Genomic DNA, 21452 nt, shown 5'->3' on the forward strand with positions numbered 1-21452 from the left:
AATCGTAATCGAATTTTGTATTTGCTTGCTGCAGCAACATGGAAATTGATCAAGGTAAGACAACAAAAAAACCTAAAAATCACTTAAATACATAGATATTTATTGCAGAGCTCAAGTCATGGCTGAAAGACAAAAGCAAAGTGTACAAATCACGCCTGGGAGTTTGCCATCAAAGTGTGGCAATCGGCCGATTTCAGTTACATCAACAAATACGAAGTGATCTGTGAATGGTTGGCAAAGTCGTTGGCCAAGGCGTCGCCGCTGCCTTCAGACGAGCTGCGTCAGTTGTTCGCACTGCGCGCCCAACCGGGACTGGTAAGTGTGCAAACCAAGACACAGTTGATACAAGCGCTGCTCGAACGCATCACAAAGGAGGAGAAGGAGGAGGAAGGTGGGAACAATGCGCATGCTGAGCTGTTGCAGAGTGTGTTGAACTTTGAGCTGGTGCAGGATGTGCTGCGTGCCGACTACACGCTGCTCATGACCACCTACGCCACACTCTTCACCAGCTACGAACGGCGTCTAAAGCAGCCAACGACGATTCCCACCGATCCGGCGAGCTTTGTGCTGCCGCTGCTGCAACAGCTGCGGGATTATGTGCAACGTGCCCAGCATCGTGACCGTTTGCTTGAGGCATACACAACAACGGCCCTGCAACCGTTGTGCGAACTCATTCTTCAGCTGCGCGCTCAACCCAATGCGGTCTGTGGCTTTGCCCAGTTGGCGGCGGTTGAATTGCAATTGACCGAACACCTGGAGATTGTGGATGCCATCAAACGCCTGACCAAGCAGCCAATGCATGTGCGTCTGCTCACACTAGAGGCGGCGTTCTACAACCATCATCTGGATCCCGTTAAGAAAGCCAAACTGTTGCACTATGGATTCGAGAGTCGCGCCCAAGGCGATGATGAAAAGGCGGCCGCCGCTCGCTTGACGATAGCGATACACACCCTGGAATCGCTGCGCAAACACAACGTTGAACTGCAGTTTCAATATAGCGAGAATAGTACGGCTGTGGAGTTTCTTAGCCAACGCATCTTTAGCTTGGTCAACGAGTGCAAAGAGCTGCAGTTGCGTGAGGTTTTGATGCTGCTTCGTGGGGCGCTGCGTTTGAATCCGCTGCTGATCGAACCGAATGTGTATCAGTGCACCATTTGGATGATGACGCGGACGAAGAGCAACGAGCAAGAGCTGAGCTTGTATGCCGCTTTTTTGGTGCAATTGCTGGACATGTTTCGACGCTTGGGACGCACCGAACGCTTTGTGATGCAGTTCCTCAAGGCTCTTCGCGATTGGTTGCGTCGCTTCGAGTTGCGTTTGCCCAACCACGATGCCAAGCGCAGTCGTCTAGAGGAGCAGGATGAGGAGAAGCAGGATCAGACAGAGAAACCTTCACTGATCGACTTCAATTGCTATATGGAGTTGATCTTTCAACCGCATCTCGTTGCCACGCAACCAACGAGCACAACAGATCGTTTGGTTCAAGCCTGGCCAAGTGCCACAGCTGGCGCCGCATTCACTCGGCTGGTGAGCAGCCTGACGGCCAAGCAATCGATTGTCATATGGAAAATGCTGCTGCACACCTTCGACGAACTTCTGGAGCCCAAAACGAAGGCGGTGCGTCACACAAATTTGAATTTCGCCATCGAACTGCAAGTTGCTCTGCTCTCGCAATATTTGCTAGGCAATCGCCTTGCCGAGCAGGTGGCACAACATCAAACGGAACTGAAGGAGGGACGTCGTCACATGGCGCAAGTGCTGCAGAAGTTTGGTCGTCATCTCTTGGAGCGCGAACACAATCGCAGCACAATGAATGCGTTCCTCGAGTGCGTCGAACGTGCCAGTTGCCTCGAGCTGTTGCTCGCCTACTATTGGCCCGATGGATTGCCTCGAGAGCAGGAGGAGCAGACCGAGGAGGAGCTAGAGGAACAGCTGCCGCCATTGCAGCAATTTCTGCCCAGCGACGAATGGGATTTGATCCGTCAGCGTGTGCACAATTTCGGTAAAAGTTTGTGTCGTCAGCGTTTGCAGCGCTTGGAATTGCAACTGGTCCAAGCTGGTTGGTTGCTCCTTCCACAGCAGCGTCATGAACCGTGTCCCGCTGCTTTAGTCGAGTTGCTCCCAAGTCAATTGTTGCCGCATCTGAGTCGCGACCAAAAGCAGCTGCGTTGCCGCTCCTTGGAACAGCGTAGCGAATTGCTGGCGGATGCCGAATGTGTTGAACTCTTGGCCATGCAACTGCTGCAGGATTATGCCACCAACTTGAAAGCCGAGAAGGTGAAGCACACGCTGCTCTGCAAGCAGCTGCTGGCGGCTGGAGAGGACACATTGCCATCGGAGGCAACGTTGTCAGCTGCCTTGCGACAGCATTGTGACAGCGAGAAGCGACCAACGCTGCCTCTGGAGGCGACAAGCGAATTGATTGCTGCTCTGCAGCAGCTGCCGTTGGCGCAGCTCGTTAGCAGCATCAAGTTGCGGCTGTGGCTGCTCATCTTCACACTCTATCTCGATGTGAGACGCGCAGAATTGCAGCCGCAAGCGGATCAGTTGCTCGAGCAGCTTATAGGTGAGTAAAGGATTCCAAAAATCACATTTTTAAATCTGCTACCCAAAAGAGAAGGAGGCATTCCCGACTCTATATATTATATATTCCTGATAAGCCCAGACAATATAGCCATGTCTGTCTGTCCGTCCGTATGAACACCTAGATCTCAGAGAGTGTAGCAGATAGAAATATAATTTGTTTGACAGCATTTGTTATGTTTGATCAAGTTTGTTTCAAACTTTTGCCACACCCACTTCCGCCTTTGCAAATCGAATAAAAAGCGTAATTTTCAAGCTAGACTGGCGAATTTTATGGGTTTTAGCTTACTGTGACCGACAATCTTGTATATTTTGTACTCTATGGTATATTTTGAATGTAGTGATATATAAATATACTAATTATAGTCTTTGGTATATTTTTAGTTTCTTGTAGTATACATTAGGTATATTTTACGATTAATACCGCACTGTATTTATTCAAAATGGGCACCTGATATCTCATCAATATACCAAACACCGTTTACTTTAGTATTTTTGTGGTATATTTTTAGAAATAATACCGTATTGTTTTGCTTTTATTAAAAAATGGGTAGCATGTGTCTTATCAATACACAAAATAAAGCCTTTAGTATATTAATGGTATTTTAATTTGGTAAATTTTAGGAATAAAATACCACACTATTTAGCTCTTATTCACAATGAGTAGCAGGTATCTCATTAATATATCAAATACACCTTATAGTATATTTCAGTATATTTGTGGTATACCAATTCGGTATATTTTACGTATAATACCGCACTGCTTAGCTTTTATTCGAAATGTGTAGCATGTATCTCATCATTATACCAAATCAAGTCTTTAGTATATTAACGGTATATTAATTTGGTATTTTTTAGAAATAATACCGCACTGTTTTCATTTTATTCACAATGAGTAGCCACACTGATAACCGAATCCACACGAATTTTGAATACCCTCTTCTAAACGTTTTTTTGTGTATTTCTCCTTTGCAGATCTGCTTCACTTTGGTCAGCCGCTGCCCATTTGCAGTCACTTCCCGCAGCTTGCAGAGCTGCTGCAGCTGGTGCCCATCGATGACAGCGACTCTGTCGCGTGGCGCTTTTATGAGACGCTCTTCGAGCGTTGCATTCGTCGCCTCGGCCCTGGCAGCGATCTCTTTCTCGCCAGCTGTGCGGATCATTTGCGTGCTTCGTCGCTGTCGCTGCAGCCGTCGCAGTGTCGTCTCCTGCTGCTGGCGATTGAGACGCTGGCGAGTGCAACGGGCGCTCAGGCGAAGCGCATGCAACGTCACTTGCAGCCACTGCTCGAGATCTACGGACAGTTTGTCGCTCACAAGTTTCGGTCGCTGAAGAAGACGCCATCGGATGCAGCGGAGTTTGTGCAGCAAACGATCGCCGGATTTGGAATCTATCTGAGCAGCTGCATCAATCGAGCTGCGAAACAACAACGCGAGGAGGAAGAGCAAAAGAAGCAATCAAAGGAGAACGTTGAAGATGTGGAACAGGAAATCAAGACCAAAAAGAAGAAGGAAAAGAAGTCGCCGAAAAAAGTGCCGGAAGAGCAGCCTGAAGAGCAGGAGAAGGCAGCAAGTGAGACGCCAAAGGAAGCGACAGAGTCTAAGCTGGCGCCCATTGATGAGAATCTGCGACGCATTTGCAAAATTTATATTGGACATTCGGTAAGCATATCTTCAAGCTTCAAATTAACTTTCAAATAAGCGAAGTTCAAGACAAGAATAAAAGCAAAACAGTGCGGTACCGTAAATATACTAAACATATACCGAAGGATATATTTGGTATATTAATGAGAGGCCCGCCACCCATTTTAAATAAAAGCAAAACAGTGCGGTATTAAATTTGAAAAATACCAAAATACATCGAAGACTATATTTTTGGTATATCGTTGAGATACCCCTACTCATTTTAAATAAAAGCAAAAGATTAATAAACCGGAATTATACTGAAAATATACCAAATATATGTTTGGTATATTGATTAAATACGTGCTACTGATTTAATATAAATGCAAAACAGTGCGGTATTATTCTTTTTTTTAAAAAAATACTAAATACCGTAAATATACTAAAATTATACCAACAATATTCGGTATATTGATGAGAAGCTCGCTACCCATTTTGAGTAAAAGTAAAACAGCGCGGTATTAATATAAAAATATACCAAATTTATATACCATTTACATAGTACTATATCCAAAATTGATCGATTCGGAGTGTAAAATATACCAGATTATCGGCCAAAGCAATTAAGGTACTCAAATATACCAAGGGCTATATTTGGTATATTTACATAGTACTACATTTTAATTTCAATAAATTTATCTTTTAACTCGTTCTCATTTTAGCTGAATTACCGCAATCCACATGCGATTCGTTTGCTGAATGTGGCGCTCACTTATCGCCAGCAACTGCATCTGGATCAGGACGAGATCGAGTTTCTGCTGGACAGCTATTGGCGTCAGGTGAATGCAGACATTGAGGCGGCCGCATTGGACATTGACAGCATTGAGGCAGCGATCAAACTGATCATTGACTACAAGACAAACGAAGATTTTCTGTTGCTCTTGCGTCGCTTAATCGCACAACTCGAGGCGCTGCAGCGACCAGAGACGGAGGCACAGCATCGCAGTCTGCAGAATGTGCTCATCCTGCTGCAGTTGTGCTCCAAGTGCACGCTGAGCGGCATCAAGGGAGCGGTAAGTTCAAAAAGTCATGGTTCTCCGGCTGTCCAGATACCGGATACAAGTTAGAATTGGAAAATTTTAAAGTAAAACTTTTATAGTTTCTAAAGCGTGATAGTTTTCTTATTATGTATGTTTTGTTTGCTTAGCCAAGACTTAAGCCAGTGCTTAGTGAAAGCAGCAACCATTGATACGTTTCTCATTATATATGTTGATTGTTTGCTTAGCTTAGAACTAAACCACAGCGTGTAATTCAACCAGTGCTTAGTGAAAACAACAACCAAAAGCATATTTTACAAACATTCAGACCTCATTATTATCATTATATGTTTATTGGTTACTTAGCCAAACTCTAAGCCAATACTTAGTTAAAAACGACAACTACTTTAGCATATTTTACAAACATTTAAACGTTTCTCATTATATACTTTATTTGCTTTGCCAACACCTAAGCCACAGCGTGTAATTCAACCAGTGCTTATTGAAAGCAACAATCATTGATTCGTTTCTCATTATATACTTTATTTGCTTAGCCAACACCTAAACCACAGCGTGTAATTCAACCAGTGCTTATTGAAAGCAACAATCATTGATTCGTTTCTCATTATATACTTGTTGTTTGCTTAGCTTAGACCTAAACCACAGCGAGTAATTGAACCCTTGCTTAGTGAAAGCAACAACCAAATCATATTTTACAAAAATTGTTCACATCCCTTCTTAAATTTTGCAGATGCTCAACGAGCACTTTGAGCTGATCAATGGGATTGTGTCGCAGCGTCTGCCTGGCGTCGGCGATGCCAACTATCGTCGCCATCTGCTGCGTCTGCTGGAGGCACAACGCGCTCTCGCCGGCAATCGAACGGTGCCGCTGACCGGCGAGACGCTCGACACGCTGCTGGGCACGATGCTGGACATGAATATCAAGCGATTGATGAGCTCCGGCGGTCAGTTGGAGGATCTGCAGCAGCTGCATGGCGCCATCTCAGAGAATCTGCTGCTGTTGTTACGTCAACATGCCACACTGATGTCCGATCGCGCTGCACAGTTGACGACCTTGGTTCAGGATCTGGTGGAGGCGATTGTTTGCTATCGCAGTGATCGCCAGCAGGCGACCAGTTTAACAATCGAGGAGCTGGATGCGTTGGCTGAATTGGCCCTGAAGGTTGTCACACTTTTGGCTGGCATTGCTGCGGGTCCACAGGCGTTGGCCATCAAGCGTGTGGCGCCGTTCCTCCTCATCTCGACCATTAAGCAAATGGTCACCACCGAACGCTCCACAACGCTCTTTCCACAGGTAAAGTACATTCGTTTGATTCTTCTTTCCATTTTAACAACAATTAACATTAACAATTTGCATCTTCTTTTGTTTCTTCACAGATCAAGGTACATTTGGATCGCATTTGTCATGAGCTGATTGGTTTGTGTGATCATCGTGCCGGACACTTTATATTGCGTTCCAGCAACGAGGCGGGCGCCCGTTTGTACCAGGATCTGGTCAAGGAGCATGACAAATTCCACAAATTCAGGGGCAAAGTATAAGTGCAAGAATTATTTGCTGACCTGCTCGTATTTTTTTTTATCTATTATAATGTTCGTTATTTTAATGAATAAATATAATTGTTTACCTAAGTACTTTGCTCTCCATTTGTACTCCATTTTGATTGTAATTGAAATTCGCCATTTTGACTTTAAATTTTTCGATTCGTTTTTAATTATATTAGTATTTACATCAAATGTATGATTACATCACTTTGTGTGCTCTGCGTCAACGCAGTCGCAAAATCCTTGTAAAGCGTTACGTTTTTGGTATTTTCTTTTTCATTGCCTTTCTTTTTGTTAACTTCCAATTTTGACATGTTTATGTATGTATTCATACATGTGATGTGTGAGTGTGTGTATGTGTATTTCGCCATGGCTCGATGTGTGTGTGTGTGTTTAATACTAAGACTATTTCCATGAAACAAAACACACGCATCATTTGCAATTTTGATTTGTACTCGTTTGGTGGTGTATGTGTGTGTGTGTGTGATGCATGCTCTTCTAGTCTTTCCCTGTGTGTTTGTGTGTGCGTTCATGAGCAGCTTTCAGCTTTCAAAAGAACATTTGGCACCTCTCACACAACGGACGTTCAGCTTCCTCAGGACGATTTCCACTGGAATGAATTGGAATATTTGAGAAACGGAAATTGGGAATGTGCATGCGCAGCTGACTTACAACAAAGTTACACACGTGCGACAAATAAACTTCTGGCACTCAACGCATGAATAGCCGCACTCTTCGCACAAATCAAATGTGCAATTTGCGCATGCGGCGCGTATGAACGTTGGACGACGACAACATTTGGACATGTGACGCACCAGCTCGGGATTTACAGCATCCGGATTCAAGTCGCGCAGTATGAGATTGCCATCGCCAATTAATTGATATTGTTCATAGGGCTGCAGTTGACGGCGCTCAGATGGCATGCTTTGGGTACCATTTGTAGTTCCAGCTTTTGTTGCTTTCAAATCGGCCGCCGCTTTGAATAGCATTTTTGTTGTTTTTTTCTGCATTTAAATGATACAAATTTCATATCAAGATTATTATTATTATTGAATCCTATATTGTACGCACCATGCACCGCTTTCATTTTGTCGGGATCACGAGATTCAAGAATCTTCTCGTTGACCCAAACTTTTGTCTGTGTAACATTATTGTTGCACTCTTCGTCTTCGGAGCGCATACGTTTCAACTGTTTGACTTCCATTTTCTAATTTTTTGTACTTACTCAAATATTTTTAATGTTGTAAAAGCCCTTAGCCGTTGGTTGTTTTTTGGAATTTTTTTTTTTTGCCGGCTGCTGCTGCAACTTTAATATAAAAATGGTGGTTAAAGCAGTGTGACCGCAACATAAAGCTCGCAGTATACCAAATGTGCATTATATTTTTGTAGTATGTTTATACCGAAAAGTATTGAGATCAATGTGACCATTACAAATGTTACCTTAAATGTTGCCACACTTTACAATTAATAAATTTGAATGGCGAGAGAGCAAAAGAGTTTCCTTTTTAAACTTATTTGTGGGTATTACTCAAAATTTACAAATCAAAACAAACTAGAAATTATATCGAAATGACTAGTTTTTTATTAATTCAGTTTTTCTGACATGCTTGCTATGATTTTCGTGTTTAAATATGCATGCGAACATTTCGTTTATTCCCGTTGCGCACCTTCATAATTTTTCGAATGTTTTCATTGCTACTATTGTTGTAGTAGCTATCGTCGTCCGACTTCAGAAACTGATTGGCCCCGAGTACAGCTTTTCGATTCTTCTTCTTCTTCGTCACAGTGTCATCCCCTTTCGATGAGATCGATGGACTCGATGGAGTTGATTTGTTGTTTGATTTCAAAGATTTGCTAACTGTAATAACGGGAGCCACCAATGACTTCGGATTGTTCTCCCGCTTCGCAGCTAAACGGATCTCAGCAGCTGCCTCTCGATTCTTGCGCACCAGCGCCAACCGAGCTAGATCCGCCCTGACCTCGCTCACAGTTTTCTGAATGTCAGTTCCACGTCCCTTTTCAATGCAACGCTTGTCAACGCAGTCCTCGACCAGCAGCAAATCGTTGACGGATTTGGATTTATGTGGGCGATTTGGATTTGAGATCACAATGAGTCCTTCGACAGGTCCGCCCACCTTCTTGATCCTTTGTATATCGGCATTTGTGTTATTACATTGATTGAACACATTGCCATTGTTGTCATTATCTGACTGACGCTGCACTCGATTCCCATTGCCTTCGCTCTTTAGTTCGAGATTCACTTCCAGCTCTTGTTCTCGCAGCAGCTCTTCGATTGGTGTAAACTGGCGGCTACGACCTTTGTGGTTCAAGAACTTACCGCGTGGCATTGCAAATTGCTAATATAAGAAAGCAATATAATAACTGAATACCTCAAAGGAATATTAGTTGACAAGCCTGTGCGACAATTGAGACTGAATTACAATGTGCCCTGGTTCAGAAAGAGACACATAGGGCAGTGTCAACTTAAAATAAAAAGCGAGCCTTCAAATTGCATAGGCGCACTTTTTAAATGTTTGCAAAAGTTGGCAGCACTGTTGATGTTATCGATAGCAGACAGAATATACTATGTCGAAGCATCGATACCCGATTGATGGAGTCATTTATTAATGTGTCAGCGGTGTTTACTGTCAGTGGTCCAGTGTGTACATATCAATAATAAAAATAATCGCAAAACGTCTGTGCCGTGGTGGAGTAAGCAATATTTTAATAATTTGTGATTAATATATTTAAGTCGCAAGTGAATCTGCCTCCTTAATTTATGCAAAGTATAATTAAGATACAACAGCAACGACGACAACAAAGACCGCAACAGGTAACCACAGAACAGCGTGACATTTACATACATATATATATGTAAATATATATTAGTACATCAACAGCTGACGATATCTATAGAAATAACAACAACCACAAGTACAGCGACGACGTCGACGTCGAACGACAGCGACACCAAACGGAGTTATCGACTCAAATAGAGAGTGCAGTATAAAAGCAAGTCGCAGTGTACGACGAGCATTCCAGCCAGCAAAGTGTGTGCGTGAGTGAGTGAGAGTGTGTGTGTTGTACTGTTGTAATTAAATCATGTCGAACGACGAAAATACGCCCGTTTTGCGTGGCTGCATCAAGCTGCCGCTGGCCAACGATGAACTGCTCGAAGTGACGTCCAAGGCCAAGGACTATGCGATAATGCATGGAGCCGCAATGCGTTCGAAAACCGCCTTCAGTCCGGATTCGTTAAATGTGAGTGTGTTTGTGTGGTGAAATCCCAATTGGATTTGTCAGTTAACATGAGAATTTGATGTTAGTTTGCGCCTTTTGTGCTGGTGCCATCGTCGTTTCCGCGAAAGGAGTTCGAGAAGGCGATTGCCTTGCAGCCGATAATTAATCGATTAATGCACAATGTTGCTCATGACGAGGAATTCATTACAACAACGCTGGCCGAAACGATTAAAGTGGACGAGTTTACGGCGAATCTGTTTAACATCTATCGCAAGGTGTTAGCCCATGGTTTCACACAGGTAAGAACGAAATAGCTAATAGCTGTTATCTTCTTCGCTCACACACGCCACCCACCAAAAAAAAGAAGAAAGAAAAAAATACCATCCGTCGTCACATCCCCAAAGCATCCGGCATTTTTTTTTTATCATGTGCTCCATTTTTGATCAGTAGTGGATTCTCTCTCTCTCTCTCTCTTGCTCGCTCGCTCTCTTTATGTCTTTCTCTCACTCTCTCTCTCGCGCTCTTTAAAGCCTACCCACCCCAGTTCCTGAAAGTGCTTCTCCCCACTTCCCCGTCCCGTCCCCCCGGCCAACACAATCGAGTTGAAACTTAATCGGCGGCTATCTTATCGCCTTGCAGCTAATCTCAAGTTGCGCGCACAATTGATTTATGCGCTCATCCTGGACCCAGGGAACGCTGTTGTCAAACGCCATCGCTAAAAAACTAAATCGCTCTAGCAACAGTTGCAACATTTTCGTTTTTCCATTTCATTTTTTGTTCTTTAATTAAAAAAAAAAACAAAAACAATGGCCTTGCATTGTTGTCAGTGTGACCGCTGCATGATCGACCATGAAACGGTCACTCTGGTTGTTGTTGTCCCCTGATGTTGTCTTTGTTGTTGTTGCTGCTGTTGCTGCTCTACTCTTGCACTTGGATCTGCCAAAGCTATCGATAACTTAAAATGAATGTTGCACTTAAAATCAATGTTATCGAAGCAGCAAGTAATATCGTTGGCAGCTCTATTTGCTTATTTTTTGACGATGCTCCTTTTTTAGTTTTAATGTTTTTAAGCCAAGAAAATAATTACTTACACATTGATTTGACTTTTCTGCTTTCCTCGTTTCAAAAAATAAAAAAAAAAACATAATCCAAAACTAATCCAATCCGAATCAATAATAAAACCCAATAAACAAAATCTCAAAACACACGAACACAATGTATCCACTATATTTGTGTTGCTTCCTGTATTATCGTGAACATATAACACACACACACACGTACACACTTACACACACACATTTGAAAACCAAAAGCGCATTTCATTGGGCATGCTGCGCAGCGATCTGATGCTGGAATCCTGCTGCCCGGAGCTGTCGCCCATGTTACATCACGTGGAAAACAATATGGCGGCATCGACTGCGACTGCTGCTGCTCCTGCTACATCAACTGTTGCTGCTGCTACCGCTGGCGGAGGCGGCGACGACGACGACGATGTGGCGGAGGCAAATGGGAAAGTGGATAATGTTGGCATTGTGCGTGCGACTAAATCGGCCTATTGCTGCTGGAAACAAGTGGAGATCAATACGATAGCATCGGGTTTTGGCCATTTGGGACCAGCAAGTAAAACCATACAAAGGTGCTGTCTCTCTATATCCTCACTCTCTCTCTCTCTCCTCTTTATCTCTATTATCTTTTTTCGCCCTATATCTATATATCTTTTATCTCGCTCTTGCATTCACACGCATTGCCTGTAAAGCCTAACAAAAACCATAGACATACACAAACACACTACTACTACTACAAACACTACACACACATACACATACACAGACAAAGTTTAATTGCCCACAAATGAAGGGCAATTTGAAAAATACCCAATTTGAATTCCCTAAAGTCGATAGTCAATTCCTGGAAATCGATAACTAAATGCATATGTATGAACATACATATATGGAAATTGATTTATGTATATTTGCATACGTTCATTATAATTTATAATACCCTACCCGTATGATGATGGATCAGCTGAATAAATAATCTGTCGAAATACTATATTAAATTACTCACTACTACTAACATGACTTGCCTCTATTTTTCACTCTTCTATTTTCTGTCTCTTATTCTGTATGTGCGTGTGTGTGTGTGTGTGTGTGCGTGAGTGTTGTTGTGTGTGTCCTATTACTTATTATTTATTTTTATTAAAACTGTTCATTCTTTGAGTATGAGTTGTGAATTGCAACATTTGTTTTTTTTCGTAGTTTTCACTTATGCTTGAAACGCCGCTCTTCCCGCCCACTTGCCTAACGCCCGCCACGCCCACAAGCCCGTCTGCCTGCCTCTGCTTGCTGTGCTGCTCTGCTTCTTCCTACACCTCTTTTATCCTTTTAACATGTCATTATTGCTATATATACAAACAATTATTTATTTCGTGCTGTACATACATATACCTACTATATTTAAATGCTATTTAATATTCTCGTGTGTTCCAGAATGCGCAAAATCATTTGAATTGCGCGTTGCTCTCCCACTCCTGCTCTTTCTCTGTCTGTCTCTTTCTATTCCACATTAATGTGGACAATTGTTGCGCATACGCATGACATGTGTGTTGCTCACCCCCGCCTCCCGACCCCTTTACGTTGTGTGTGGCTTGTTTTTGAAAAACTGCTTAGTAATGATTATTCATCTGTCTTTCAAATTTATTTAGATTTTGGTGTCGTTTGTTACAGCGCAAATAAATGTAGCAAAATTTATAGAAGAAAGCAGATACAAATATTTAACAAATATTTTCAAATACAAGTGCATAAATTGCGCTGTCATTTAAACACACACACACAAACTAGTCTTATCACAAGTTGACCATAAAACTGGGTAAAAAGCAAATGAGAAATAAACACCGACACAAACACACACACACACATACATGAACAGGTGTTGCGTTATTCGCTGATGAGTTGGTGTTGAAAAACTCCAATTTCTATTTATAATTACTTCAGAGTGCCGCTTAACAAATCATTCCATATTAATTGCAGCTTATGCAATAACAGATATTTCAGTTGATTTGTGTTTTTTGTTTAAATATCAATTTTCAATGTCAATAGAAACAATATCCTTTTGTGTATGGCCAGATGCATCTACATGTGTGTGTGTGTGTGCGTTTATTTGATCAGTGTCATAAGCTCACTGCTAGGAACAGAATTCGCTGCAATATGACCAAAGCCTACTCAATATTTTGGTATTCAGTAGAAAATTTAATGCGCTCAAAAGTTACATGCTTTGTTGTTGTTGTTTTTTCTAGCCAGCTTGGCAGGAGGAAAGAGTGAGTGTCATTACACCATATAATATGGCCAGCCATCCATACATTAAATCAAAACCACCCAATCAATCAAAATAATTGTAATAAATTATATTTTAGAATAATGGTAGAACGAAAAACTTAAGTTATCACATAGCATAATATACAAAAATTTGCTTTGGCTATCACGACGCTTTAATTGGAAGAGTAGTGGACCCACTTTGCTTCGCTCTCTCTCTCTCTCTCTCTCGTCCCTTGATATATGATCTTATTTTATTTTTCAGTTATCTTTTTTTTAATTTACTGTATTATATTATTTTAGCAGATTCATATAAGACACTTACATAAATTTAGTTTAGGCTAAGGGCTGTGTATTTACATATACCATAAACAATATATAATGTAAATTGATCATAATTGCAGGCTTATAGCGTCGGTCTATTACGTTCTGACTATTTGGCTCACGTGTACGAGGGCTGTGCAATAAAGCAGGTTGAAATCAACACGATTGCCTCCAGTTTCGGTGGCATTGCTACACACTTGGTGCCTCTGCAGAAGTATTAATCGCTCTTCTCTCTATCTCTCTCTCTTTCTCCATCACTTTCTTACTTACTGTTTACACTGCACTTCTTTTAGTATTTAAATACCATACATAATTGCACACACACACACAAACACACTCCATTAGCAGCACGTACTCACCTTGGTGTCCCACACAAGATACGACATGTAAACAAAAGGATCGTGTGTGGGCGCCTTGATTAGCACCGTTAGTCACATTTTGGTCCATGCTCATGTTTGTTTATTGCCTTCTCTCTCTCTCTCTCTCTTACTCTCTCATTGGCATGCAATAGCTCTCCTATCTGTCTCTCTCTCTTCAATTCACACACAAAAGCACAGAACAAACAAAAAAAAAACAAAAACACTGGTGTCTCACTCACACACACACAAATTGTTGGCTTACTACGGTTATTGGCTTTGACTTGAGCTTTGTGGATGCTACTGAAAAATCAATCCTTACTATTTTGATTATTGCCCGTTGTTTGTAACTCCTGCACTCCCAACTTTTTCTCTCTCTCTCTCTAAAATTGCCTGCTAATAAATTATGTTGTACGTAACCCTTTTTCCCAGCAAAAAAAAAACAAAAATAAAAATACTTCACCTGTTGTTTGTTATTTACTGTTTTACCTTGTGTTGTGTCTTTGCGTTTGTCCCTTGCCAAAACTTATATCTCTTTTTTCCCTTCTCTCTCAACACCAACAACAACAATAGCTTTGTGCTAAGAGAATTGGGACATGCCGAGAAGCTCAAACACGTAAGTATATTTTTTTTTTTATCGATTATCGCTTATCGGCAAGACTATTAAGTATTTTTGTAATCGTTTTGCAGATGCCCAAAAACGATGCACTGGCTGGATTATGTGATGGCATGGTCAAGGCGTGGGATATTTATGGCAAACCCGAATCGGTTATTCTGTTCATCATTGAGGACATCTCCTACAATATATGCGATCAGCGTTTCCATGAATTCTACATCCGTGAGACGTATCCACACATCAAGGTCCTGCGTCGCACACTCACCGAGGTGCATCGCGAGGGCAAACTTGGTCAGCGCAAAGAGCTGTTGCTGTAGGTATCCCTGAAGGGAAAGTATCCCAAAAGACTTCTTCTTATGTTTCTCCTCCTTGCAGTGGCACAACGGAGGTGGCTGTCATCTATTTCCGTGCCGGCTATGAACCAGCGCATTATCCCACACAGGGCGAGTGGGATGCACGCTATCTGATGGAGACCTCGTTGGCCATCAAATGTCCGTCGATTCATTACCATTTGGCGGGCACGAAGAAGGTACAACAAGCCTTAGCCCAACCGGCTGTGCTGGAGCGTTTCATTAACGATCCAGAGGAGATTAAGGCGGTGGGCAAAATCTTTACCGGTTTGTATTCGCTGGATGACAATGACGCGGGCAATGCCAACTATGAGATGGCATTGCGTACGCCCGAGAAGTTTGTGCTCAAACCACAACGCGAAGGTGGCGGCAATAATGTTTATGGCGTCGATATACCCGATGCACTCAAGGTAAGTAACTCACTCAACATTATCGAGTTACTTCATTGATTTCCTCACTCCTTTCCTTGCAGCGCATGACACGTGTGGAGCGATCCGCTTGGATCCTTATGGATCTCATACATCCGCCTTTGTCGCAGGGTTATATGGTCCGTCCGGGCAGCGAGATGCCGCCACAGATTGTCGACATGGTGTCGGAGCTGGGCATCTTTGGTGTGGTCATCGGGGATGCGGATAACATTGTGCACAACTATCAGGCGGGTCACATGCTCCGCACCAAGCTATCCACGGCGAACGAAGGTGGCGTTGCCGCCGGCTTGGGCGCCTTGGACAGTCCATATCTGATCGACAGTGATGGGGAAGAAGGCTACTATTAATTATCGACAATATATATCGTATATATGTGAAGCATTCCCTTGCCTTCAAAATGAAAAACTTACTTAACGATTGTATAAAATATATAAAAATTATTTTTGTAATGCTTGTAGAGTTGTAATTGATGCAATAAATTTTAAATGTAAATAAGACAATAACAGTTGTTAGTATTCAAATTCTATAATATAAGCTACAACCAAGTGGACTCTCGATTCTTGAACAGTTGTCCATAAAATTGCTAAGAAACCATATAGTTACTATATAATTACTATATCATATGGCAAACTAAAGTTTGTTAAGCCCGTTATTGCATTTTGAGAAACAGCTTTTGGTTTTTAAATATCTAAGTTTAAAATCATTTAACAATTGCTTAAATTTTGATAGCTTTAGCTGTTCTAGAACATGGGAATACTTTATGGGATCGGGCATTGGTTTCTACTTCTAATGTATATCAAAATGTAGTACAAAAATGTAGTATACATTTGCTTTGGAATGCTTGTCGATATGAAGCCACACAGACGACTCCAAAAATTAGCACCGAGTAGGAAAAGTTTCACATTCCAAAAATTACTACCGAACCGTTTGACGGAATGTGGCATCCATGAAGCGATCGACGAGACTATCGATGGGATGCACAATCAGCGGTATGCTTGCCAAACCAATAACCGTGGGCAGCGTCTTCAGCACTATAGCTGGTGATTTACGTAGCATCAATTTGCTCACCGCCGTGATGCTGTAATCAAAATGTATACATTATATACATACATACATATGTAAAGGAGCACTCTTTTCATACCGATTGATGGCCAACCCGGGCAGTATGACGGATGCAAGCATTTGCCAGCTAAAGACATCGGCCGCTCTTATGGCCACTTCACGTTGGCTGGAGCCCGCCATCTGAGCACGCAAGGATTTGTCAAAGGTATCGGTGCAGACGTAACCAATGGCCATGCCATAGGATGCGGCCACAATCGATTTGGGCACTAGTGGTCGAAAGGCTTCGCCCACTTCATTCGAATAGCCTGCAATTAATTAGTCATAGTAGTAAATACTATATCATCATCGTCATCTCTTAATTTATTTACCCATGTAGCGTATGAAAGTGTCGCGATAAATATCCACATCTAGAGCTTGGATTTCCTTACGACTGGGATTCGTTGTTGTTTGTGTTATTGGGACTTCTGGCGCCTCCTGTTTGGCCTGTGTTTCGTCCATGATCAACTTACTTAATTGCGTAATAATGCAAACTAAATTAAACAAAAATACATTTAAATATGAGCAAGCTCCGGTAATATGTTGCCTTTTAAACAGTCTGGCAACGCCAAAGTGATGTTTTTGACATGAGTGCAGCTAATCGATATATGCGTATGAGTTATCGTTGCACCACCACACAAGAGATAGTTATCGCCACAAAACGTCAAGCGTATCTAGTTAAATTTTTTTTTTGTTAATAGTGAGCGTGCGTGCGAGTGTTTCGTTTGAAAACAAAAGATTCCATGAAATTGTAGCATTTAATTAGTGTAAGTTTGTGCACACATATTTATTTCAGCGCATAGTGTGTTTTACGGTAAAGTGCAGCAAACTTGCTGGCCCTAAAATGAAATGCGAAAAAAATGCTGCTTGTGCGGCGCGCGCGGCAAAAGGCCACAAGCCGCACACAAACACACACACACACGCATACAGGCAATTGCAGAATAAAAACAGACACATGCAAAACACACATACACACGCATACATGCAGATGATGCAAAAACACAAACAACTTGTACCAAAAAAAACCGAAGAAAACTTGTATATTAATGCGTGTGTTTTCGTGTTTTCTTGTATTCTTTTGCAGCTTGGGCAGAGCCAGCGTACGAAAAAGTATTTGGTTTTATTTTCGTTCTCCTTCGCCCCCGCCCCCGCTCGTTTGGCGAAGGGCCGTTGTTAAGTGACGCTCCTTCTCCCCGCCCGCTTCGCCTCACCGCCTCGTTTGTGCTGCTCGCTTTAAGATCCCCCCCACCACACAGCTCCTCCACTCCCCCCCCCACACACAACACATTGTCACAATGGTCGACTACAGCGATTTGGATCGTCAAATTGAGCAGCTGAAACGCTGTGAAATCATCAAAGAGAACGAGGTGAAAGCCTTGTGTGCCAAAGCACGCGAAATCCTTGTCGAGGAGGGGAATGTGCAACGTGTGGACTCACCGGTCACCGTATGCGGCGACATCCATGGACAGTTCTATGACCTCAAGGAGCTGTTTAAAGTGGGCGGCGATGTGCCGGAAAAGAATTATCTATTCATGGGCGATTTTGTGGATCGTGGCTATTACAGCGTTGAGACATTCCTGCTGCTGTTGGCGCTGAAAGTTCGCTATCCGGATCGCATCACATTGATACGCGGCAATCATGAATCTCGCCAGATCACCCAGGTCTATGGCTTCTACGATGAGTGCCTGCGCAAATATGGCTCGACAGCTGTGTGGCGCTATTGCACCGAAATCTTTGACTACCTCAGCCTATCGGCCATCATTGATGGCAAGATATTCTGTGTGCATGGCGGCCTCTCGCCCTCAATACAGTATTTGGATCAGATACGGAGCATCGATCGCAAACAGGAGGTGCCACACGATGGACCCATGTGTGATCTGCTGTGGAGTGATCCCGAGGATCAGACTGGTTGGGGCGTCTCGCCACGCGGAGCTGGCTATTTGTTTGGCTCCGATGTGGTGTCGCAATTCAATCGCACCAATGACATCGATATGATATGTCGTGCCCATCAACTCGTTATGGAGGGCTTTAAGTGGCACTTTAATGAGACCGTTCTAACGGTGTGGTCAGCGCCCAATTATTGCTATCGGTTCGTATAATTGTCTAATATTTGTCATTGTTTCATTTAACATTCTCTGCCTTGCAGCTGCGGCAATGTGGCAGCTATCTTGGAACTGAACGAGTACCTGCATCGCGATTTTGTCATTTTTGAGGCCGCACCACAGGAAAGTCGCGGCATACCATCGAAAAAGCCGCAGGCCGATTATTTTCTTTAAGACGCAAAATGGGAAACCGAAATGGGAAACAAAGCGCGGCTGCAAATTGCACTATGACTTCTTTTTCTTTTTTTTGTGTGTGTGCTTTTGGCCGCAAGCTGCAACATTGATAACTGCCTGCCTGCCTCAAGCAAAAACGAAACAAACAAAAAACAAGAAATTAATCAATTATTATAAACAAATACACAACAATGGGCCACAACAACAACAACTACAACACAGACAAACAACTACTACAACTCCCTCCCAATCAACATTTTCATCATTGGATTCATCATTCACACTCATTCAAGACACTCCAAATTCACTTCTCACATCAACTCGGATCATTTGATAAGCCAACCAACGTTGAAACGATTCCTATTTGTAAGCATAACATTTAAGTTTGCGTTTCTTTGTTCTTTTTTAATCTACACACATAGATACATATATATATATATATATATTTGTAATTTCTTTGGAGCATGCAAAATATATATATATATATACTTTCCAATTATTGTCCGCCACATACAAACAAAACTAAAAAGCAATTTGCGATTTGTAGTTTTGTTTGTTTTTCCTTCTTTTTTTTAATTCTTTGCTGCTCTATCTCTGTAATTTACCTATTAGATCTACATATTACATATATAAATATATTAGAATCGGAACCGATGCAAACACACGGTCCATTAGTTAAGGTAAAACAAACACACCCAACACACAATAACACTGTAGTCTTGTAAGTTCATATAAATCAGTAAAAAAAAAAACAAACAAAAATAATAACAAAAAAATTTAATAATAATGATAACGCATTGTAATAACTGATTATTAGGGTTTAAGCGGATGATGATAAAATGAATGCGTATAACTATTTAAGTACACAATTCTTACTCACACAACATCGACAGCTATTTAATAATAGAATTTGTAAGCCAAATGCATTTTGTTTTTTTCGTTGTTTAATTTTCTTTTTCGACCAATTTTTACTTTTGAAGAAATTTGATAGAAAATGTTGAATGGGTAAGCGAATGCATTTGGTTTTTAGTTTCCGCTTTCGAACGGTTGCGAATTAAGATTTAATTGTTTCCTGAGAATTTGATCTGCGATTGGATACAACATTTTTAGAAGTTATTTAAGAAATACTTCTGTATTGCAAATTATGTCTACTGCAATCGGGGTTTAGCTGCTTTGGCTGACAATCTGGTATATTACATCTACTATATTAATATACCAAATATGTCCATCGGTATATTTTAGTAGAATATGGTCTGATATATTTTGACCTTGTTGGTATATTTTAAAAGTTGTACTTCAACCATATACCAAATATGACATTCGGTATATTTTAAGTACTTTTGCAGAATATTCGTAGAATATGGTTTGGTATATTTTGACATCAGTGGCATATTCCGAATGTAGTACATCAACGATATACCAAAAATGATATATTTTCAGTATTTTTGCGGTATAATTTTAGAAGTATTTTCAGCATATGGTCCGGTAAATTTTTATCTCTAAGGTATATTTAGAATATACATCAACGGTATACCTAATATGGTGTATTTCAGTATTTTTTCGGTATATTTAAAAAATGTTACCACACTGTCATTAAAAAGTGAGTTGCGGGTATCTCACAGTCGGGCACACTCGACTGTAGCTTAAGCGAAAAAAGTGTAAAAGATGATTTCTTGCAGTTGACACAGATTTATTCAGTTACGACTTAGGCACTAGAGTTGTATTAAGTACATATTTAAAAAAAAAAGATATGCTAGAAGCATTTTATTGCCAGCGTGGCGCTTGTCATGAGGGTCTTGAGGGATACGCAGTTATAGGTCGGATCACTCTATCACTTAGATCTCGGCGAGCGACAAACCGTGCTCATGCAAGTGCTCCATAAAGCAGCTCTCATAGGCAGCAGCCGCATCACAGCTGCAAAGGAAGGAAGAAAGGAGCATTAATCAAATGGGAAATCCCCAAAGAAGGAGTCGGGAACACTTACTGATCCTCAGGGACCTCGATGGCTTCGCATTTGTCGACAATTTCAGCGCCTGCTGATTCCTTCTCGGCATCATCCTTGCTAATGTGCTTGATCAGCTCCAAAGCGTGCTCCTTGCTCAGTTTGCCGGCATCATCCATCTACCCCAAAAGAGAAAGAAACGGTTAATTGGATGGAGAAGATGTTAGAAGATATTTGGCACCTACAAACTCGAATTTCTTCATCATGCAGGCACGTAGACATTTGCCTTCATGCGATTCGGTTGGTTCATGTTGCAGCATATGCTGCACTTCCTCATCGCTGGCTCCCGTCTCCGTTTTGCATTCCTGCGCCACCTCGGCGGCATGCTCCTTGCTGAGGTCCTCGTGAGGTGCTCCCGAGACTGCGACAGCGACCAGAAGTGTGGCAAAAAAGCAAGTGTAAGGCGACATGTTGAACGTTGGGTGAATGATTCGCACTTGATTGCTTCACTGTTGGTGGCGTTAGCATTTTATAGTTTGTTCTCCACCCTCAACTGGACCGAAGGGGGGGCAAATCACCTGAGTGACGTTTTGAGGGAGGCGACAGCGATTAATTGCAATTATAATTGGGCATGATGATGATGATGGGATTTCCAGTTGCACCAAAATGAGCAGCACATGACACTCGACGGCGATCTGGACGAGAT

At 42.0% G+C, this 21452-nt stretch overlaps 6 protein-coding genes across 14 annotated transcripts; 3 read left to right on the forward strand and 3 right to left on the reverse strand.

The window, feature by feature from the left end:
- Positions 1-38: 38 nt before the first annotated feature.
- LOC132796746 (uncharacterized) lies at positions 39-7415 on the forward strand. Its single transcript, XM_060808009.1, is given in 7 exon segments — positions 39-54; positions 109-158; positions 160-2566; positions 3559-4244; positions 4928-5278; positions 5994-6557; positions 6641-7415. Coding segments are annotated over 7 exon segments (4236 nt in total). The 3' UTR covers positions 6803-7415.
- On the reverse strand, positions 6944-9372 carry LOC132796122 (uncharacterized). 4 transcript variants are annotated; one of them, XM_060807172.1, is made up of 4 exons: positions 8246-8377; positions 7877-8111; positions 7478-7808; positions 6944-7415 (listed from the first exon to the last, which is right to left on the reverse strand). In XM_060807172.1, the coding sequence occupies exons 2-4, from the start codon at positions 8007-8009 to the stop codon at positions 7355-7357; spliced, it is 525 nt and encodes a 174-aa protein (XP_060663155.1). In that variant the 5' UTR covers positions 8010-8111; positions 8246-8377; the 3' UTR covers positions 6944-7354. The 4 variants fall into 4 exon arrangements, 3 of the variants coding, with proteins under 3 accessions (XP_060663155.1, XP_060663156.1, XP_060663157.1); XM_060807173.1 differs by lacking the exon at positions 8246-8377 and having other exon boundaries at positions 7877-8129; XM_060807174.1 differs by lacking the exon at positions 6944-7415 and having other exon boundaries at positions 7474-7808; positions 8246-8381.
- Positions 9373-9462: 90 nt separating this feature from the next.
- LOC132796115 (glutathione synthetase) lies at positions 9463-15919 on the forward strand. Of its 6 annotated transcripts, none has more exons than XM_060807159.1 (8): positions 9470-9638; positions 9695-10066; positions 10132-10344; positions 11359-11681; positions 14610-14652; positions 14727-14965; positions 15028-15412; positions 15475-15919. In XM_060807159.1, the coding sequence occupies exons 2-8, from the start codon at positions 9908-9910 to the stop codon at positions 15775-15777; spliced, it is 1665 nt and encodes a 554-aa protein (XP_060663142.1). In that variant the 5' UTR covers positions 9470-9638; positions 9695-9907; the 3' UTR covers positions 15778-15919. The 6 variants fall into 6 exon arrangements, 5 of the variants coding, with proteins under 5 accessions (XP_060663146.1, XP_060663142.1, XP_060663143.1 ...); XM_060807160.1 differs by having other exon boundaries at positions 9706-10066; XM_060807161.1 differs by lacking the exon at positions 11359-11681 and adding an exon at positions 13761-13894 and having other exon boundaries at positions 9473-9638.
- Positions 15920-16007: 88 nt separating this feature from the next.
- LOC132796124 (mitochondrial fission process protein 1) lies at positions 16008-17084 on the reverse strand. The gene is made up of 3 exons (XM_060807175.1): positions 16861-17084; positions 16572-16797; positions 16008-16508 (listed from the first exon to the last, which is right to left on the reverse strand). The coding sequence occupies exons 1-3, from the start codon at positions 16988-16990 to the stop codon at positions 16346-16348; spliced, it is 519 nt and encodes a 172-aa protein (XP_060663158.1). The 5' UTR covers positions 16991-17084; the 3' UTR covers positions 16008-16345.
- Positions 17085-17173: 89 nt separating this feature from the next.
- On the forward strand, positions 17174-19732 carry LOC132796121 (serine/threonine-protein phosphatase 4 catalytic subunit). The gene is made up of 3 exons (XM_060807171.1): positions 17174-17295; positions 17613-18617; positions 18675-19732. Exons 2-3 carry the CDS (start codon positions 17824-17826, stop codon positions 18802-18804), a joined length of 924 nt encoding a protein of 307 aa, XP_060663154.1. The 5' UTR covers positions 17174-17295; positions 17613-17823; the 3' UTR covers positions 18805-19732.
- Positions 19733-20473: 741 nt separating this feature from the next.
- LOC132796125 (general odorant-binding protein 19d) lies at positions 20474-21257 on the reverse strand. The gene is made up of 3 exons (XM_060807177.1): positions 20992-21257; positions 20789-20925; positions 20474-20718 (listed from the first exon to the last, which is right to left on the reverse strand). Exons 1-3 carry the CDS (start codon positions 21214-21216, stop codon positions 20640-20642), a joined length of 441 nt encoding a protein of 146 aa, XP_060663160.1. The 5' UTR covers positions 21217-21257; the 3' UTR covers positions 20474-20639.
- Between the last annotated feature and the right edge of the window lie 195 nt (positions 21258-21452).

The sequence above is a fragment of the Drosophila nasuta genome, chromosome X, assembly GCF_023558535.2.
Source record: "Drosophila nasuta strain 15112-1781.00 chromosome X, ASM2355853v1, whole genome shotgun sequence".
Taxonomy (NCBI): Eukaryota; Metazoa; Arthropoda; class Insecta; order Diptera; family Drosophilidae; genus Drosophila; species Drosophila nasuta.

Excerpts from the sequence above, each read along its gene's own strand:
- LOC132796124 (XM_060807175.1), bottom strand. The coding sequence starts at position 16,990 with ATGGACGAAACACAGGCCAAACAGGAGGCGCCAGAAGTCCCAATAACA. Across the intron at positions 16,798-16,860 it reads CACTTTCATACGCTACATGG|GCTATTCGAATGAAGTGGGC; the intron begins GTAAATAAATTA and ends AATTAATTGCAG. Across the intron at positions 16,509-16,571 it reads CCCGGGTTGGCCATCAATCG|CATCACGGCGGTGAGCAAAT; the intron begins GTATGAAAAGAG and ends TTTTGATTACAG.
- LOC132796121 (XM_060807171.1), top strand. The coding sequence starts at position 17,824 with ATGGTCGACTACAGCGATTTGGATCGTCAAATTGAGCAGCTGAAACGC. Across the intron at positions 18,618-18,674 it reads GCGCCCAATTATTGCTATCG|CTGCGGCAATGTGGCAGCTA; the intron begins GTTCGTATAATT and ends TCTGCCTTGCAG.
- LOC132796115 (XM_060807159.1), top strand. The coding sequence starts at position 9,908 with ATGTCGAACGACGAAAATACGCCCGTTTTGCGTGGCTGCATCAAGCTG. Across the intron at positions 10,345-11,358 it reads TAGCCCATGGTTTCACACAG|CGCATTTCATTGGGCATGCT; the intron begins GTAAGAACGAAA and ends GAAAACCAAAAG. Across the intron at positions 11,682-14,609 it reads GCAAGTAAAACCATACAAAG|CTTTGTGCTAAGAGAATTGG; the intron begins GTGCTGTCTCTC and ends CAACAACAATAG.
- LOC132796125 (XM_060807177.1), bottom strand. The coding sequence starts at position 21,216 with ATGTCGCCTTACACTTGCTTTTTTGCCACACTTCTGGTCGCTGTCGCA. Across the intron at positions 20,926-20,991 it reads TGATGAAGAAATTCGAGTTT|ATGGATGATGCCGGCAAACT; the intron begins GTAGGTGCCAAA and ends CTTTTGGGGTAG. Across the intron at positions 20,719-20,788 it reads ATCGAGGTCCCTGAGGATCA|CTGTGATGCGGCTGCTGCCT; the intron begins GTAAGTGTTCCC and ends CTTCCTTTGCAG.
- LOC132796122 (XM_060807172.1), bottom strand. The coding sequence starts at position 8,009 with ATGGAAGTCAAACAGTTGAAACGTATGCGCTCCGAAGACGAAGAGTGC. Across the intron at positions 7,809-7,876 it reads CAAAATGAAAGCGGTGCATG|AAAAAACAACAAAAATGCTA; the intron begins GTGCGTACAATA and ends TTTAAATGCAGA. Across the intron at positions 7,416-7,477 it reads CGCACGTGTGTAACTTTGTT|TGGAAATCGTCCTGAGGAAG; the intron begins GTAAGTCAGCTG and ends AATTCATTCCAG.